The 19,935-nt window shown below is 39.8% G+C and overlaps 1 protein-coding gene across 1 annotated transcript in view; it reads left to right on the top strand.

Annotated features, from left to right (window-relative positions):
* The first annotated feature begins 256 nt into the window (after positions 1 to 256).
* Positions 257 to 19,935, top strand: part of LOC134675798 (uncharacterized) — a 46,285-nt gene continuing 26,606 nt past the window's right edge. Inside the window, exons 1-2 of the mRNA XM_063534096.1 lie at positions 257 to 368; positions 16,539 to 16,651. Of these exons, the coding sequence (XP_063390166.1) occupies positions 357 to 368; positions 16,539 to 16,651 (125 nt within the window). The 5' untranslated portion in view covers positions 257 to 356. The remainder of the gene's footprint in view (positions 369 to 16,538; positions 16,652 to 19,935) is intronic.

Genomic DNA, 19,935 nt, shown 5'->3' with positions numbered 1-19,935 from the left:
TCTATTACTTAAAAAGAGGCATCGGCACAGATGTGAAATGTTTACTTCAGCCGGCCTAGCCAAGGTTACAATCGCTATCGCTTCGACAGCGAAAAACTTTGTGTCTCTCTATCACTCTTCCATGTTAGTGCGACAGTGACAGTTGCGTTTCGATCACTACGGAGCGTAATTAAGCGATTGGCATCTTGGTTACGCGGGCAGTTTACTTATAGGTTACGATTACTTAACAATAAATATTTTTTCTTTCTTTACAGCGGAATGTCATCTCGCTCAGATCTGTCCAAGTGAGGGAGTACCCTTCAGAAGACCACTATCATAAAAATCTCAAATTTTCTGTTTACTTACATTGTAGAAAAATGTTTCTAAAGGTGAGTACAATGCGGATATGAAATAATGAATGAATGAACGACTAAGGCACAGAATAAATAATAGTACTAGGTACAGAAGACTCACTCTCTAACAAAAAGCGTGTCACGATCATCACAGATATGGCCGCTAGGTGGCGACAGCGCCACGCGCGGCTTATGGCAAACCCCAAAATTGGGGTCGAATGGATGGACTTTTAGCTACCTGTTAGCAAAGCGACGAAATCGCGGAGTGAGCCACACCGAATAGCGGCTGGCGCTTACGTCGCATAGCGCCGCAATAATATTGAAGCGGCGTTAATAATACCGTAAGCGCCAACCGTCATAAGGTACCTTTACCCGTGGGACGTCACATATCTTTACTATACTGTATCTAGTTAATGTCTAATTCATTTCCCGAATGGCGCCGTCTGATGGCGACTGTACCAGATATCGGAACGGTCAATGTGCTCTTAAATATCTGAACACGCCTCTATTGTCAAAGCGTTCCGCTATAACAACAAATCAAAAATAAAATCAAACTAAAAATAGAACAGTCAAGCGGGAATTTGCAATTATGCATGCAAAAAAATGCGCTCTTGCCAAAAGACATACTTACGCCCACGCGTATATACCAGACTCCTGAAATTGATAACATAGACATCTATGACGTAATTGTACTATCCCAGAAAAAAAACATAAATGTGAAATGATAGCCAAGTTCAATATTAAAAATATGCGTCGTTGTTGACTTGAGTGTGAGATTTAGTTGTTGAATTGAGATCTACATGCCAAGTTTTAGTTCACTTGGGACGTAATAATTACATATATGGTTGTTAGAGTTTAGTTTTAGTTTTAATTGTAATATTTAGTTTAATTATTTTGTTAATACTTTTATTTTTATATTAATAAAATTAACTTTCCCATAATTACATCCCAACTAACTTTAAAGTTCACGATTTGGCTAGGCGTGTGAATAAAAACAGTTTTTTGGGAAATATTACTAATCGTAAAATCGTTTCTTTGTCTTAGGTTTGTAACCGTAGGTATTTGCCAATTTCTAGCTGGGTGCCAATTTCCAACTTGCTGGATACTCTGAAAGTGGGTTAGGTTTTTGATTGTAGGTCAGTCAGTCAGTCAGTGAGAAAAATCCCGATATTTAGCCGTTTGTATCTTACCATTTGAGCTACTTATATTTATGAAAATTGGGTTCTAGTAAACCTTAATAAAACTTTAATAAATGAATTAATATTAATTTGTTTACGTTAAATAGGATTTGAGTTACGTAAGGATCAAAATTGGCTCCAAATGTTTTTATATTAATACCCGGTTGAATTATACTAAATTTGGAGTTATAGTAAGCTTTAAGGTCCTTATCTAAATGAACCAATTTTCATTAAATTTGTTTATGTTTAGTAGATTTTGAGACGTAAGGGTGAAAAGACAGTGTCTCCAAATGGTTCGTGTATATATGTCGGCGGCCGATCGTAAGGTCAGGCATATCGTAATGTAATGTTCCTGTGTAATGTTTTGACGATAGTCACATTAAACCAATATACAGGGTGGAAAGATAAGTCGGGCCCTGGAGGGAAACTACCTTAAATCCTTAAGCTGGCTCATTTTATTTTTAAAAAGAAACAAAACTGCATTCAAAGATTTTCTAAAACTGGCTTGCCTCGCCCGGGACTCGAACCGACTAAAATTTCCAAAAAATAAAAACTCGCAATTGTATTCTACTAATCGATACAGTTAATGTTAATGACAACATTTCTCCAAGAAACATTAGGTCTTACACTCGTCTGTCATACAAAATATCTATAAAATCTAATATGTAGTACTTGCCAAATTGAAGAAAAAAAGAAAAATACTTTGAATGCAGTTTTGTTTCTTTTTAAAAATAAAGGAATGTCTCCTCTAAGTAAAATGAGCCAGCTTAAGGATTTAAGGTAGTTTCCCTCCAGGGCCCGACTTATCTTTCCACCCTGTATATTGGTTTAATGTGACTATCGTCAAAACATTACACAGGAACATTACATTACGATATGCCTGACCTTACGATCGGCCGCCGACATATATACACGAACCATTTGGAGACACTGTCTTTTCACCCTTACGTCTCAAAATCTACTAAACATAAACAAATTTAATGAAAATTGGTTCATTTAGATAAGGACCTTAAAGCTTACTATAACTCCAAATTTAGTATAATTCAACCGGGTATTAATATAAAAACATTTGGAGCCAATTTTGATCCTTACGTAACTCAAATCCTATTTAACGTAAACAAATTAATATTAATTCATTTATTAAAGTTTTATTAAGGTTTACTAGAACCCAATTTTCATAAATATAAGTAGCTCAAATGGTAAGATACAAACGGCTAAATATCGGGATTTTTCTCACTGACTGACTGACTGACCTACAATCAAAAACCTAACCCACTTTCAGAGTATCCAGCAAGTTGGAAATTGGCACCCAGCTAGAAATTGGCAAATACCTACGGTTACAAACCTAAGACAAAGAAACGATTTTACGATTAGTAATATTTCCCAAAAAACTGTTTTTATTCACACGCCTAGCCAAATCGTGAACTTTAAAGTTAGTTGGGATGTAATTATGGGAAAGTTAATTTTATTAATATAAAAATAAAAGTATTAACAAAATAATTAAACTAAATATTACAATTAAAACTAAAACTAAACTCTAACAACCATATATGTAATTATTACGTCCCAAGTGAACTAAAACTTGGCATGTAGATCTCAATTCAACAACTAAATCTCACACTCAAGTCAACAACGACGCATATTTTTAATATTGAACTTGGCTATCATTTCACATTTATGTTTTTTTTCTGGGATAGTACAATTACGTCATAGATGTCTATGTTATCAATTTCAGGAGTCTGGTATATACGCGTGGGCGTAAGTATGTCTTTTGGCAAGAGCGCATTTTTTTGCATGCATAATTGCAAATTCCCGCTTGACTGTTCTATTTTTAGTTTGATTTTATTTTTGATTTGTTGTTATAGCGGAACGCTTTGACAATAGAGGCGTGTTCAGATATTTAAGAGCACATTGACCGTTCCGATATCTGGTACAGTCGCCATCAGACGGCGCCATTCGGGAAATGAATTAGACATTAACTAGATACAGTATAGTAAAGATATGTGACGTCCCACGGGTAAAGGTACCTTATGACGGTTGGCGCTTACGGTATTATTAACGCCGCTTCAATATTATTGCGGCGCTATGCGACGTAAGCGCCAGCCGCTATTCGGTGTGGCTCACTCCGCGATTTCGTCGCTTTTTAAGGTAGTTTCCCTCCAGGGCCCGACTTATCTTTCCACCCTGTATAGATAGAATAGGTTCGTTAGGTTGCCTAAGATGCCCGAAGGGCAAACTGCCCAGAAATAAGAGCCCCGCGTAGCTCCGTCGACTCAGGGAACGACTCAAAGTTTTTCACGTTTCACGATATGCCTGATCTTACTATCGGCCGCCGACATATATATTAGTTATATTACTATTACTTACGTATGAATGATGAAACTAACGCAAGAGAATGATGAAATGACGGGCGACAGAGAGGTGTGGAAGAGAAAGACATGCTGCGCCGACCACAAGTGAATGGGACAAGGGCAAGAGAATGATGATCGGGGGGCACGGCAGTGCCCCCGCCAAGTCGAGCGCGAAGCAAGCACTGCCGTACCCATATTTACTGGAACCATTTCGCCGCATTTTCAGGCCCCTATTTGAGAACCTCTGGATAAGACCAGAACGAAGAAATTTTGGTCATCCAGTAAGCTATAATCACATACTTAAAATCCAAAATTTCAAGTCTGTAGGTCATTTAGTTCCGAAGTTAAGCGAAAGCAAAGTTTCGCATTTATGAAACTCACTCATGATCATCAGAATAGAACTAGTACTTCCCATAAACTCAGAGAGCTGAAATTTGGTACAGAGTTAGGGTTTAATGGCCACATAAAGGGAAAACCTAAAAATATTGCAATATCAGTCACGTTTTAAAGATCTAAGAACTGCATAAGTAAGTTTGTAATCCCATATAAATATATGATATTACAAAGTTACTGTTGCAGTTCCTACAAATAGTAGGTAAAGTAAAGTAAAGGTACTCTACGATGTACGATGTGAGTATGAATGAAGATATGTTTAGTTATGATATGTGTATACATAGTATGGGTATGAGTACCCGAAAAGAAGGACTGCCTACAAAAAGAGATGAGATCCCATCAAAAACATTACATGTAAAAAGGTGCAAGTCTCGCAACGCTTTTACTACAAAAAAGTTTTGAGATGTAATGTGAAACCAAGTCGGTTATTTTAATCAGTGCCAGGGGGTGTTAAAACCGTATCAATAAGATATCTTTAATTTGTAATACGTATAATGACTTGGCCATCGCACGGCTGCATAATGACAAAAGGATCATCGTCACCTATTAAAAATAATTCTAATTGAACACAACGCTAGCGCTAATTGCAGTTTGAGCATTACACATATTTACGAGTACGGTACGAGTAAAGCATTATGTGCGATTGCCAAGTCATTATATGATGATTAGTGACGGATTACTGATTATTATTTAATTATTAGATTTAATGAATGGGCAATACGAAAAACTGTTGCTACTGTACAAGAATCAGAACCGGAAAAAAAGAAAAGAAAGATTTGTAATAATAAAAAAAACTACTCCTAAAAAGAAAAAAAATGTGTTAAATAAGAAAATCTAATTCAAAGTTTGTCATTATTCACCAGAACGTTAGATCTATAAATGGTAAAACATCACTGATTGACCTACTAACAAGCACAGAAAAACCACACGTAATTGGATTTAGCGAAATTTGGTGCCGTAAAAATGAGATTGCACGAGTGAAACTACGAGGGTACTCGCTTGCAAATTACTATTGTCGTACGCGCATCGCCCATGGCGGTACCGCGCTGTACATACGGCAAGGTATAGACTATCGGCAGCGCGATGACTTACACGCCTTCGCCGTGCAATATCATTTAGAATATGCGGCAATAGAAGTTACTAGTTTGAAAATTATTATTATTGCATTATATAGGACAGGAAATGGAAACTTTGACATTTACTTGGAGAATTTAGAGTTATTGTTAAAAATGATTACTGACGAAAACAAAAGGTTTCTCATAATTGGTGACCATAATGTAGACTATTTAACCGATAATACCATGAAGCGGCGTATCAATGATGTGTTAACATCTTATGGGTGTCAAAACACAATATCCTTTCCTACTCGCGTGACAGCGGATTGTGCGTCGTCCATTGACTGCGGGATATCGAACTGTACGAGCGACGCGCTTTCCGTAACACCGGTCGATACCGCGATTAGCGACCACAACGCGCAACGATTTGAATTAATCACACAACAAAAACTGGATAACAAAGGACACGGAGTAGTCGAGCGTCGCGTTTTTAACAAAGATTCAATTGGATTATTTTACTTTGACATTGCAAATTTCAATTTTAATTTTATATATGATAATACGTTGGACATCAATTATAAATTTAATAAACTATTTAATATTTTAAAACATTACATTGACATCCATTTTCCAATTAAGAAGTTTAGTTGTAAAAACAATTCTAAGGTGCCGTGGCTGAATGATGAATTGGCGGAGTTGATCGATAAACATGTCGACCTCCATGAAATTAGACGTCAGTACCCAAACAATCCCATTCTAACAGAATGTATTGACCATTACTCCAGTCTAATAAAGACAAAAACATTACAAACACGTCAAAAGTTTATTGAAGGTAGGCTAATGGACAGTAGCAACAAATCGAAAGAAGTTTGGAAAATTGTTAACGAAGAAGTGGGAACAAAATCGAAATCTCAAAACATATCGTTACGTGACCCTCTAACGAGCTTAACAATAGAGAAAAGGGACCTGCCTAATACTTTCAATTCCCATTTCCTTAGTATAGCGTCTAAGTATGCCATACAAGGTGACTTGTCCGAGTCTATTAGGTACTTACATACACATTTAGGTATGACTGATGTACCCATTTTCACTCTGCCGGTCGTCACTCGCGATCTGTTAGATCAGGCACTACAGTCTATGATGAAAAAGCGTAGCACCGTTGATGCTTTTGATATTTCGCCCAATATTCTCTTTTGGATATGGCCGATTGTTGGTGACGTACTTGTCGTGCTCATAAACCTTATGTTTGAAACTGGTACGTATCCTGACATTCTAAAAAATGCCAGGGTATGTCCAGTTTTTAAGGGAAAGGGCGACAGGTGCGACGTCAACAATTACAGGCCTATTACAATAGTGCCAACCATATCAAAAATTGTCGAGTCAATCTTGTCGTCCCACCTGATGAGTCACCTGGAATCAAACGAACTGATTACGAGTAACCAGTATGCGTACCGACAGAAAATGTCTACAACCACCGCGGCGTACAGGATGTTTGATTCTATAGTGACTGGGTTGGATGACAAAAATAAGATGGCAGGAATATTGTGCGACTTATCGAAAGCATTTGACGTCATAAGTCACTTTTTACTGCTCAAAAAACTAGATCTGTATGGTGTTCAAGACAACGCTCACCAGCTGTTTACGTCTTTTTTGTCGGACCGCAAACAAGTCGTAAAACTGCTTGCCGACGGCAAACCACTACAATCCGACGCAGGTTCCGTAAATATAGGTATTCCGCAGGGCTCTGCTCTTGGAAATACGTTATTTCTTCTCTTTATAAACGACCTGCCGTCGAATGTTGCAGCTGGTTTGCCTGTATTGTTTGCGGACGACACAACCGTGTTGGTTAGTGCAGAATCTTATGACCAGCTAAGCCTAAAGATAACCGATGCTTGTGCGCAGTTACAGACCTGGTTTTCAGCAAATGGGCTCATACTAAATTGTTCAAAGTCAAACGTGATGCTGTTCTCTGGTCGGAAGATTCCACTGCCACCATGCATGGCCAGCAGTCCGATGCCAGTGTGCAATGAGAGTAGGTTCCTCGGTTTTATAGTTGACAGTAACCTTAACTGGAAGCACCATGTTGACAGCGTCTGTGACAGGTTAGGTAGTGCAGTCTTTGCGTTGCGAAAGATGAAGCCGCTTATCTCGAAGGAAGCTCTAAAGCAGGTGTACTTTGCCCACTTCCATTCTATTATGTCGTACGGCTCGCTCATTTGGGGTAACTCCACTGATGCCAAAAGAGTCCTGATAGTTCAGAAGAGAGCAATTCGTACACTTGCTGGAGTAAAACAGAGACACCCATGTAAAGAACTTTTTATTTCGGAACGCATAATGACTCACTACTCACAACACCTGTTTGACTTAATAATATACGTCAGAAACAATATTGCTCAATTTTCTCGTGTAGATTGTCCAGGTAAACAACTGCGTAACACAGGTCGTCTTAGGACAGTTCCTCGTCGCTTGGTGCTTTCAAAAAGGAACCCACGAATCATCGGACCTACTTATTTCGAGCACCTACCTGCCGAGATAAGAAACGAGCAATGCGACGAAATATTCAGGCGTAAATTGAGAAACCTTTTGTTGGAAAACCCCATGTACTCAGTAAAGGAGTTCATGGAAATGACATTTTGATTCAGAAATTGTTTTATTCTTATTGTTTCTTATTGACATTGTTTTCTTTATCATAAAGACGATCCTTATTGGGAGATACTACATATTTTATTGTTTTTTATATTGTAATGTGTTGACGATTCTTATTGGGAGATATTATTTGTATTTTGTTTGTGAATTTATATTTTGGATTTGTAAGTATTTATCTACTTACTCTTATTCTAATTGTCGACAATCCTTATTGGAGCTATAATCTTATTTCATTATTATTGTTATTATTTTCATTTTTATTTTATTTTACTTTGACGATCATGATAGAAATTCTTATATTTTTGACTCAATGCAAACTTATTATGTAATTGTCTTTCATGAAATAAAATATCTAATCTAATCTAATCTAATCTAATAAAATAAATCAATATGCCCACGTTTCTACAAAAAGAAGTGAAATCCCACCAAAAACATTCTGTAAAAAACTAGCCAAGTCTCGATGGAGCTGCTTGTTTATCTCTAAAAAGTAATGAAATCTAGACAAAGTCGTGCCAAGTCTAAGGTTCCTTACTGCGATTTCTTTATTATTATAGTTAATGTTGTGTGACTTGGCCGTTGAAGGGTACACAAGGGTACAAAACCAGGTGCTCCATGACACCATTGCACCAATCTGCCATTGCACCAAAAAGAAGTGTTTGTTTCAGGCTCGCCCATACATAAGTATTATTGAAATACGCAGCTTTATCAAGCCTACAATTGACTGGTTATTGAATCAACGTTTTCCAATTGGCAATTTTCCATCGTCAATGGGTAGCGGTTCTGGCGACAGATTGGTGCAATGGTGTCACGGAGCACCTGGTTTTGTACCCTTGTGTACCCTTCAACGGCCAAGTCACACAACATTAACTATAATAATAAAGAAATCGCAGTAAGGAACCTTAGACTTGGCACGACTTTGTCTAGATTTCATTACTTTTTAGAGATAAACAAGCAGCTCCATCGAGACTTGGCTAGTTTTTTACAGAATGTTTTTGGTGGGATTACTATTACTGAAGTCCCCAATCCGCATTGGGCTAGCGTGGGGACTATAGCCCAAGCCCTCTCGCGCATGAGAGGAAGCCTGTGCTCAGCAGTGGGACGTATATAGGCTGAAATGATGATGATGATGATGATTACTTACGTACTTACGTACGCTGCGTCGCCAGTTCTCTTCTTTTCAACTTGGCTTGTCACGCTGCCGCATGTCTAGACTCTAGACCCACGGTATTATCGAACAATAAGCCTTATTGCAACAGTGTAAGGTTCATCACAGGTCAAGGTTTTTGTTAGCACTGAAACCGATGAAATGAGTACGACTTTTATATTTGACGCGCCTTCGCGACCGGCGCTTGCTGGCTGTTTCGTTAAATGTTTTATTTATCAATATAAATGTATGTCAGTGTGGTTAAGTGATAAAATTTGTGATAGTGACAAATGTTTAAGTAGTGTTAGTGTGTTTATACAACTAGGAAACAACTTTTTATTTTTATTTGTGTTTTTAAGTAGTTACACTGACTGTATATCAGTTTATAGTGCATTAATGCTGAAAGGTAATTTATATATATTTTTTAATATGAGAAGTTATGATTTTACCGATATTATGTGATTGTGTTGTGGGTGTCTACCGTGGAGTCTGCAGCGTCGAAACTGCTGAGCTGATTTTGATAAATTATGCGGGTGGCATTTTAAATCGAGTCAAAAAGTATTTAACAGATCTCTATTATCTATATTTTAATATATCTAGGTATATATTAACGAAAAATCGCGTACCTGGATCATTTTAAATGAAATAAATAAATAAAAATTGTTTATTTCTAATGATACTTATTAGGTATTTACAAAAAAAATATATATTTCGTTCAATATTTTAAACGTTATAATACATTTCTGTATTACTTAGTTATTCTTGTTCGTACTAATATTTGTCAATTTCTTAGCGCCACGTGCACCATCTCACTAACCCGGGGTTAACCAGTTAAACCGTTAACCCAATGTCAAATTGTACTGGTAACTATGGTAACTCCAGGTTTAACCGGTTAACCCCGGGTTGGTGGAATGATGCAAGTGGGCCTTAGTTATTTTAGTAATTAATGTAATTATTCTACTAGTATTTCACATCGCGACACAAAACAGTTTACTTACTATACTATTTAACAGAAATTGAGAAACAAATCCGAACCTCTGTTATGGTTGCGCAAGAAAGAGACACCAGATATATGTTTACACTACACCAGTATGAGAGAAAGAGATACAACATACCAATGTTTGTGAAAAAACGGCCATGCGTGTTTTTGGCAGACAAAAAGAGTTCAAGGTTTAACGGTGGCGGCGGCGATTGCCATTTGAATATGGACTTTAATTGATGTTAATAAGCTTCAAATTCCTTTGGGTAGTAAGGTTCGCTCCCACACTGGGCCAATTCGAAATTTAAAAACGGTCTTGATTTGTTATTGTTCACCAATAATGGATGGTTTTTAGGGTTACGTACCCGAAGGGTAAAAACGGGACCTTATTACTGTCCGTCTGTCTGTCCGTCAGTCCGTCTGTCCATCAGTCCGTCTGTCCGTCTGTCCGTCAGTCTGTCTGTCACCACGCTGTCAGCGCGAACCGGGAAATGAATTAGAGATTCACTAGATATGAAATAGTAAATATATGTGACGTTCCACGGCAAAAGGTAAAGGGCGAACTTATCCCTAAGAGGGATCTTCAAGTTAACCTATAGCTACCTGGAGTTATTTGTAATGCGACGTATCATATTAAAGAATCTAGTTGAGATTCTGAAATCCAAATAGGTCTCCAGACGCTTGATCGGAATAATAGGTACATAATAGGTATTCATTATTTCAAGGTCATTTTATGGCGCTGCGCTAGTTTTTGTTCCTTTGTCTGTCTTAACAAATTTTTGCTAGCTAATAGAGCCCTGTAGTAGGTACCTAAACACCCTCAAAAGGTACCTTATGGCGGTTGGCGCTTACGCTATTATTAACGCCGCTCCAATATTACTGCGGCCGCCATAAGGTACCTTTTGCCGTGGAACGTCACATATCTTTACAATTTCATATCCAGTGAATTTCTAATTAATTTCCCGAATCGAGCCGCGGTATGGACGCGACACTAAAAATCAGTACCCGGAGGGAAAATTTTATTCTAAAAAAGTTTTTGTAAGTGACTTTTTGTATGGGATTTTGAGTTTCCAAAACGTCCCGCTGTTCAAAATCCCATACAAAAATAGACAACGCAAAGGCGAACGCTCGTCACGCTATGAATGTAATTTTACTCTAGGAGCCCCTATTTCACCACGGTGACAGGTGCGATAATAGTCGACATCACTGTTACTGAAGTCACATGCCTCCATAGGCTACGGTAGCCGCTTACCATCGAACGGGCGGTGTGCGTGTTTGCCACCAACATTTTAATAAAAAAAGAAAACTCCATTATATCGCCAATAAATAAGTATTTATTTAGCGAAGCTAATGACAATTGTCACAAGAAACACGAAAATTTTCACGAAATTCCGACACAGAACTCATTTCCTGTTAAGATATACCGAAAGTTCTTTTAAATCTTGTGACAATTGTCATCATCATTATCATAAACTTCGCAAGAGAAATACCTGTTTTTTGCAGATATAATAATGTTTTTTTTAAATAAATCAATGATGGTGGCAAACAGGAATACGCCCCGCCCGATGGTAAGCGGTAACCGTAGCCTGTGATGCCTGTGACGTCAGTAACAGTGACATTTGTCGAATTGTCACATCTGTCACCGTGGTGAAATAGGGGCCTGGTCACAGTGAATTTGATTTTCTAATTAGGATTTTGGTTACGGGTGTGGCGAGGCCGCGGACCATACTGATTTTACTAACTAAGCCAGTACTAGGAGGCTAGGCCGTTAAACAATAATAATCTGGGGGCCTACCGCGAACGTTCGACGTGTTGCCTCTCTGTCGCACTTGTAACTAAGTGTGAGAGGGATGCAACACGTCGAACGTGCTTCGCGTAAGGCCCTCTGAAATCTCAGTTTGAACTTGCAATTGGTCGCGCTAGATAACGTTATACAATTGAATGAGTGTCCCAACGTCTGTTACGGCTGTTATGATACGTGGTGCGGCAACTCTTATGAGTAGCCTTGTCTTTTCTTACTCAGTGTAGGCTGTAGGTACTTAGCAAAAAAACATTCACTCATTTTTTTAGGGTTCCGTACCCAAAGGGTAAAACGGGACCCTATTACTAAGACTTCGCTGTCCGTCCGTCCGTCCGTCCGTCCGTCCCTCCGTCTGTCACCAGGCTGTATCTCACGAACCGTGATAGCTAGACAGTTGAAATTTTCACAGATGATGTATTTCTGTTGCCGCTATAACAACAAATACTAAAAACAGAATAAAATAAAGATTTAAATGGGGCTCCCATACAACAAACGTGATTTTTGACCAAAGTTAAGCAACGTCGGGAGTGGTCAGTACTTGGATGGGTGACCGTTTTTTTTTTCGCTTTTTTTGTTTGTTTTTTTTTTTTGCATTATGGTACGGAACCCTTCGTGCGCGAGTCCGACTCGCACTTGCCCGGTTTTGTATAATAAGGCCCACTTGCACCATTCCACAAACCCGGGGTTAACCGGTTAAACCTGGAGTTACCATGGTTACCAGTACAATTTGACACAAGGTTAATTGTTTAACCGCTTAACCATGGGTTAGTGGGATGGTGCAAGCGGCCCTTAGTGTTATAAAATGAATATAAAACTAAAATTAACTACAATTAAGATAACTAAAGCTTTTTGGTCTTACTCATGGTATAATAATATATAATATATATCTGCCGTGTGGTGCCGGCGTAGAATGTCACCACCCCATATCCTCCAATGGGTGTCGTAAGAGGCGACTAATGGATCTCACGTGATATGCCAGAAGACACACGCTCACTTGAGCGTTGGCAAGTCACTGCATTCCCTGTCTCTGCTAGTCGTATCGGTTACACGGTCCACTGGCGCCAGGAGGCTGGGAACGAGAGAGTGGGCTTGTAGGAGCGCAACTATTTGCCCACTATAATCTAGTCACGCGCAGATGACCCTGGCAAAGTTCTCAATGGACATCGAGACAAAAGTCCTCCGGCGATGGAGTGTCAGCGGTGGGGTTCCGGACTCCGATGTATCCGGGCCTTAGTTGGCACTCTGCACGTAGGCGGTCAGACGAGAGTGGTCGCTCCTTGGACTCGACAGAGGCGGGAGGACAGGTTCGGCAGCACGTCTGGCGGCAAAGCAGCCCTATTTAGGATCGCTCTGCTTTCCCCAATCAGGGGAAGGGCCTAGAAAAGGTGGCCTAAACATAGTCCGTCTCACTTTCCACCCAGGTGCCAAACCGCGGGCATCTGGACATCGAACTTACGCGGTCGAAAAAGGAAACATATATTAAATTGTAAAGACCTCTGCATCGGGGCATGGAATGTTCGAACGCTCCTAGACGCTGACACCAACTTGTGCCCTGAGCGAAAAACCGCTCTCATCGCCAGAGAATTGGGCCGGTATAGTATTGACATTGCGGCGATTAGCGAGACTCATCTCAGTGACAGTGGAGTGCTTTGTGAGCAACTAGGTGGTTATACTTACTACTGGAACGGTAGACCTGCTTCCGAAAGGGCAGCGAGTGGAGTAGGCTTTGCCATACGCAACCATATAGCGAGATCATTACAGGAACTGCCAGTGGGTATTAGTGATCGCTTGATGACACTTCGGCTTCAATTACCATCGATGAAGCACCTCCATCTTATCAGCGTATATGCTCCTACGTTGCCCTCTTCCGACGAAGACAAGGGTAGGTTTTATCAAGATCTCCGTCATGTCCTCACTAAAATACCGCAACTGGGAAAGGACATTGATGCAGCCTTTGGCAGTCAGCCGTCGTCATCTGAGCCAGAGTCTGTAGACGTACAGTGGCGTGCTTTTGCCACAAAACTGTACGAAATCTCCTCCAAGACCATTGGTAAACCGTCCAAAAATCATAAAGACTGGTTCGACAACTCTGACCCCGAAATCATGCGTCTTGTGGAAGAATATAGACTTGCGCTCAAAACTACATCTAATACAGCAAACAATACACAGGCTGTCAGGGCTGCTCAACGACTTTTAAAGGCGAAAGTGCGCGAACATAAAGATAGATGGTGGAATGAGCAAGCTAATGAATTGCAACACCTTGCTGATACAAACCAAATGGGCAGGTTCTTTCAAGGTATTCAAGCAGTTTTCGGACCGAAATGTAGGAAAATAGCACCTATTTATTCGCGTGACAAGGAAAGACGTCTCACAGACAAGCATGAGGTGCTTACTCGTTGGGCAGAGCACTTTAAAGACGTCTTAAACCCTGTCACTCAAAGTGTTGATTTAGCCTACATACGGACCTTGAAGAACCAGCCTTTATCGGAAAACCTTGCTTTACCTCCAGACTACGACGAATATATTGCAGCAGTGAGGAAACTTAAAAATAATAAGACACCAGGATCAGACAGCCTTCCCGCAGAGATCTATAAGTACAGCGGATCAAACGTTAACAACAGGTTGTTTGAACTGATACTGAAGATTTGGGATTCGGAAACTGTTCCTCAAGATTGGAGAGATGCTTCTATTTGTAAACTGTACAAGGGTAAGGGTCAGATCTCCGACTGCGGTTCTTATAGAGGCATTTCCCTTCTATCCACTGCCGGCAAAATCTTAGCGCACATCCTTAACACCCGCCTAGGTTGCCTAGCAGAACAGCTCTTGCCAGAGAGCCAGTGCGGTTTCCGACCTTATAGGGGCACTGTTGATGCTATATTTGTTCTGAAACAAATCCAAGAGAAAAGCTTAGAACAAAATCGTCCCCTATATATGTGCTTTGTAGACCTTGAAAAGGCTTTCGACCGCGTACCGCGCGAAGCTCTCTGGCTTGTCTTGCAAAAAACTGGGTGTCCCGAAAAATTCGTTAACTTAGTCAGACAGTTTCATGAAAATATGATGGCTACAGTTCGGCATGAAAACGAGTTTTCGGAACAATTTCCAGTCACCAGTGGAGTCAAACAGGGTTGTGTGATGGCTCCAACTCTTTTTGCGTTATATTTCTCCACAGTGCTTGAAGACTCACTCCTTGGATGCTCTGGACAAATACAACTAAGTGTTCGTTCTGACAAAAGTGTATTTGACCTAACTCGTTTCAAGTCTAAAACGAAAGTCAAGAAGCTCTCCGTTCTCGAGATTCTCTATGCCGACGACGTTTGCTTAATGGCCGATAGCATGGAGGCGCTTCAATCCTACATGGATGCTCTGCAAAGGTCATGCCTTAGATTTGGCTTAATAATAAGCATATCCAAGACCCAAGTGCTAAAACAACCAGCCCGTAATTGCGAAGCGGACACTTCCAATCTAATTATAGAAGGGAAACCCCTAACCGAAGTGCCCTCTTTCAAGTATCTTGGGAGCCAGATCAGAAAGGATAACAGACTAGCCTCCGAGATCCCATCTAGGATTGCTAAAGCTGCGTCCACTTTCGGTCGGTTAACGCATCGTGTCTGGGGATCGCATGATCTAAAGCTGCACACGAAGTTGTCGGTGTACAAAGCCATGGTTCTTCCGATTCTTTTATATGCTTCGGAAACATGGTGTTTGTACAAAGGCGACATTCGCTTGCTAGACACGTTCCACTTACGTTGTCTGCGTTCCATTCTGCGTATAAGATGGCAAGATCGCGTCCCCAACACTGAAGTACTTCGTCGTTGTAAGATGCCTGGCATGGAGGCGCTCTTGATGAAGGGTCAGCTAAGGTGGTGTGGGCATGTTTGGCGTATGAGTGATTGCAGACTACCGAAAGCCGTCTTCTATTCCCAGCTATCAGCTGGTAAACGGAACCAAGGTGGGCAACACCTACGTTACAAGGACGTGCTTAAGCGCCACCTAACTGCCTGCGGTATACCACCTGACAAATGGGAGGAATATGCTTCCCTGCGGCCAGAATGGCGTTCCCGTGTCAAAACGAATGTAAAAAACTTTGAAGACGCTCGTCTCACTGATCTTGACGCGAAACGTCAGATACGAAAGTCCCGGCCGAAACCCTCTTATAATTACACCTACAATATATCTGGTCAACTGTACTGCCCCACCTGCGATAGAATTTTTAAAAGTAAGTTCGGCTTTGCAAGCCACATTCGAGCTCACGCTCGTAACTATTAGCTAGGGTCGCCGTTGCCGATTACGGCATGGATAGCTATATATAATAATATACTCCGTCTGGTACTCTCTTCCCGTCTTTTCGTGGTCACGTGACTGACACAAGCCTACGTGATCATGCGACAGCGCTAGATAATATGCGATAGCGCTATATATAGCGGCCATGTTATTGTGACGTAGGCTTGTGTCTTGTGTCACTCTGGGAAGAGAAGACCATGTTTTATTAGACTATGATCTTACTGAACAACCCGGACGACTAAGGGTGGCGGGGAAGGTGCGGGCGGCAGGCGTACGGCTTCCCCGTCGCCCCCGTACCGCGCAGGCGAGGACTCGTTTAATCGGTCGGTCTATAGACTCTTTTTTGTCTCATTAAAACTTTTTCGTTTTTTTTTGCAGGGCACACAGATGTTCAGAAAGCGGTGGTACGTATTGGTGGCCGCGGGTCTGTGTGCGCTCTACTTCTACACCACATTGGACAACTCGCTGCCTCGCTTCTCGTCTTCTCGGAGGTATATAAATACGAGAAAATAGATGTTGGGGGTTCAGAGGGCCTACCGCGAACGTACGACGTGTTTCCTCCCTGTCACACTTGCGTACGAATTTACAAGTGCGACAGAGAGGCAACACGTCGAACGTGGTTCGCGGTAGGCTCTCAGACTATACCACAGAATAAATAATAGTATCTACTACCGTACAGAAAGGAAAATTCCTACCGAACCGAAGTTTGAGAGCGGTTCAGGGTAGAACCATGCTGGCCCTTTCTAATATATATGGCACTATCCCTTTCGGCTATTTAGGGTTGTCAAAATTCAAGTCATTATCTTATCTGTGGTCGTGCATGCATAGGGATGGCAAGTTGTGTCAACCCTAATAATTGCTCGGAGCAATGCTGAGATTGCTGAGCCGAGCGCAGCCGAGTTAGGCCGAAGTCAGGAGTTTCGTACCCCTGACTATACTTGCCGCGAAACTAAGTGGGGAGTCAGGTCATAAATATATCTCCTTTACCCTTGCTAAGACCTAACAAGAGTGAATGAGTTGGCATTATGACCTGACTTGCCACTTAGTTTTGCGGCAAGTATAACAGTATTACTGCTGCATAGACGTGCGTGCTCGTTCACTAAAAAGATTCCAAGCTAGTACAATCTCACAATGTACTAGTTCAATCAAGAATCATTTATTCATGGCAAACTACATTTCATACAAGCGTATTGTGTTACAAATAAAAATATATTTAGACAAGGTATACATACAGGGTAATTTTTGGGCCATTAGCCATATTGTGCGAGGTAATTAGGTAGGTCATACTGAGAAACTTTTTCGATGGAACAATCCCCAAAATGTATGAAATGGGCAAATTTTTTTTTGTGATTTCGGAGTTGGTCCCATAGAAAAAGTTGTTCAGTATGGCCTACCTAATAATCATCTCGCACAATATGGCCAACGGTCCAAAAATGGCCCTGTAATTTTTCAGCGTGTTTACCACGAAATGGTTCGGTCATTCGCATTAGAATTCCCATCCGCATTCCCATTCTAGATTGTTCCTATACCCACTCAACTCATTCCTACTCCTATTCCCTGACCCAGCTCCAGTCCTCGTCCCGCCACCCAGTCGCTGCGCCAGTCCCAGTCCTATCCGCAAGAAATACAGACAACAACTGACCAGAAGGTGTATCCGTAAGGCTTTTTAATATAGCACGTATTTAACCGGTCAACTAATTAATCGAATTTGAGTAGTTAAAAAATATAGAAATGGGTACTAAAATTAATAGATTGGCAACAAAAAAAGAGCCTTAAAATATATCAATATGAGAAACATTTTAATGCCGTTACAGCTATTGTTTATTTTTAGGCAGGTACCAAATATTTATTTGGCAACTGAAATATTATATTGGAGACAATTTATGAAGCACATTTTAAAAAGAAAACGGCTGTCTATTATTTTAAAAAAAGGTCTTTTAAAATATTTTGATTGGTCACTACACGGTCAACCTAACACGCTTCTCCTCGCTTCGCTCGTCGTCGCACCTATCTTTTGGCTCTTGCAGAACACCGTAATAACTATTGGAATTAGTAATAAAAAATTTAAAGACCTAATGGTATAATCGCCATTAGGTGTGTCATGATTACGAATTTCGACTACTTATAATTATAGGTACTGACCATTGGTAAATAAATTAGAAGTATTTGTGAATTAGGAAATTTGTCAATTTAAAGAACTACCTATAGGTATGCACAATTATGTTTAAATTATTTAGAAATGGGGTGTTTAAAGCTTATAGGATACGTACATATATAAACAACCAAATTGTATGGTCTCTTTACAATATTAGTTGCCAACTTATTATTTTAGACGCCAACCTATCAATTCAAGTTCCCTATAATTTTTTTGGATGGCTTGATTTTGCTGCCAGCTTTTTATTAATATGATGCTTAATTTTTAGGCCAATATAAATTTATTGGCGCTAAAATATTAATGCACAGCCAAATTATATTATTATATGCCCAGTGAAAGCTCCTGTTTAATATTTTAGTTAATAATAAGCCTTTTAATATTGTGCAGTCAAAAAACTCGAAAACACAGACACAACGAGACACCACGAACCATGACTCGGAACCGGTCATTTTGAAAAATCCGTAACAGCCCAATATTTATAATTGTTTTATGCTTTTTACGTAGGACTTATTCATATATGTTTAGGTAATAACTTCGTATTATTAGATTGTCCCATTAAAAGTGAAAAGATTAACCAAATAACGAAAAAGAACCGGTATGTTTTGTATGAATTTTTGTATGACGAAAAAACCGGTTCCGAGTCTTGCCACTAACACATCTAATTTTAAAATAATTGACCAAAATGTCCGAATTGTTGGTAAAATTTGTCATTTAGACTTGTTAACTAACGTAGAAAACCCGGATATATTTAAGTGGAATTTGGCGCCAGAAATGTGAATTAGAACGTGTTAGGTTCATAATGAAAAAATTACATATATTTCATATTTATATTTCTTGTGAATTCTACTCTGACGATCATTTTTGGGAGATAAAATATTAAATTATTATAATGGTTTATGGAATTATTGCATGTTAGTTTTTAGTTTTTGACGATTGTTATGTAAATTCTTATAATTTTGGCTTAGCCAAAGTTGTACTGCCAAACCAAGCGCTCGACCAGTCATGCCTAACTCCGGTAACTTAAGAAACGATGGTGATATTTTGGTTGTGTCAGTCATACAACCAAGTTAACTGAGTTGTGCCTGACGCCATCGGCAAAAAAAATGAAGTTACATGAGTTAGTCATATGCTTTTCTCAGTAAATAATGAAGATTTTCAAAATAATAAATAATAATAATAATGACATCAAAGCTCTCCAAAGACCTCTACGTGTTGGATCTATATCCCCACGCAAGCCTATCAAAAGACCGGGATTTAAAGGCCCGTGAAATCTAAGGAGATACAAATAATAATAATAATTGTTTTTATATTTTACTTTTATATTCATATTATAAAAACCCTAGCCTAAGAAAAATGATGAATAAAGAAAAAATAATAATTATAGGACATTCTTACACGTGACACGGCAGTATACCCACTCAACTCATTCCTTCTCCCATTCCCTGACACCAGCTCCAGTCCTCGTCCCACCACCCAGTCGCTGCGCCAGTCCCAGTCCTATCCGCAAGAAATACAGACAACAACTGACCAGAAGGTGTATCAGTAAGGCTTTTTAATATTGTGCAGACAAAAAACTCGAAAACACAAACGCAACGAGGCACCACGTAAACATAATAACAA

This window comes from Cydia fagiglandana, chromosome 23 (assembly GCF_963556715.1).
Source record: "Cydia fagiglandana chromosome 23, ilCydFagi1.1, whole genome shotgun sequence".
Taxonomy (NCBI): domain Eukaryota; kingdom Metazoa; phylum Arthropoda; class Insecta; order Lepidoptera; family Tortricidae; genus Cydia; species Cydia fagiglandana.
Note: the sequence above shows the minus strand (reverse complement) of the source record. Positions and strands in the feature narration are given on the sequence as shown.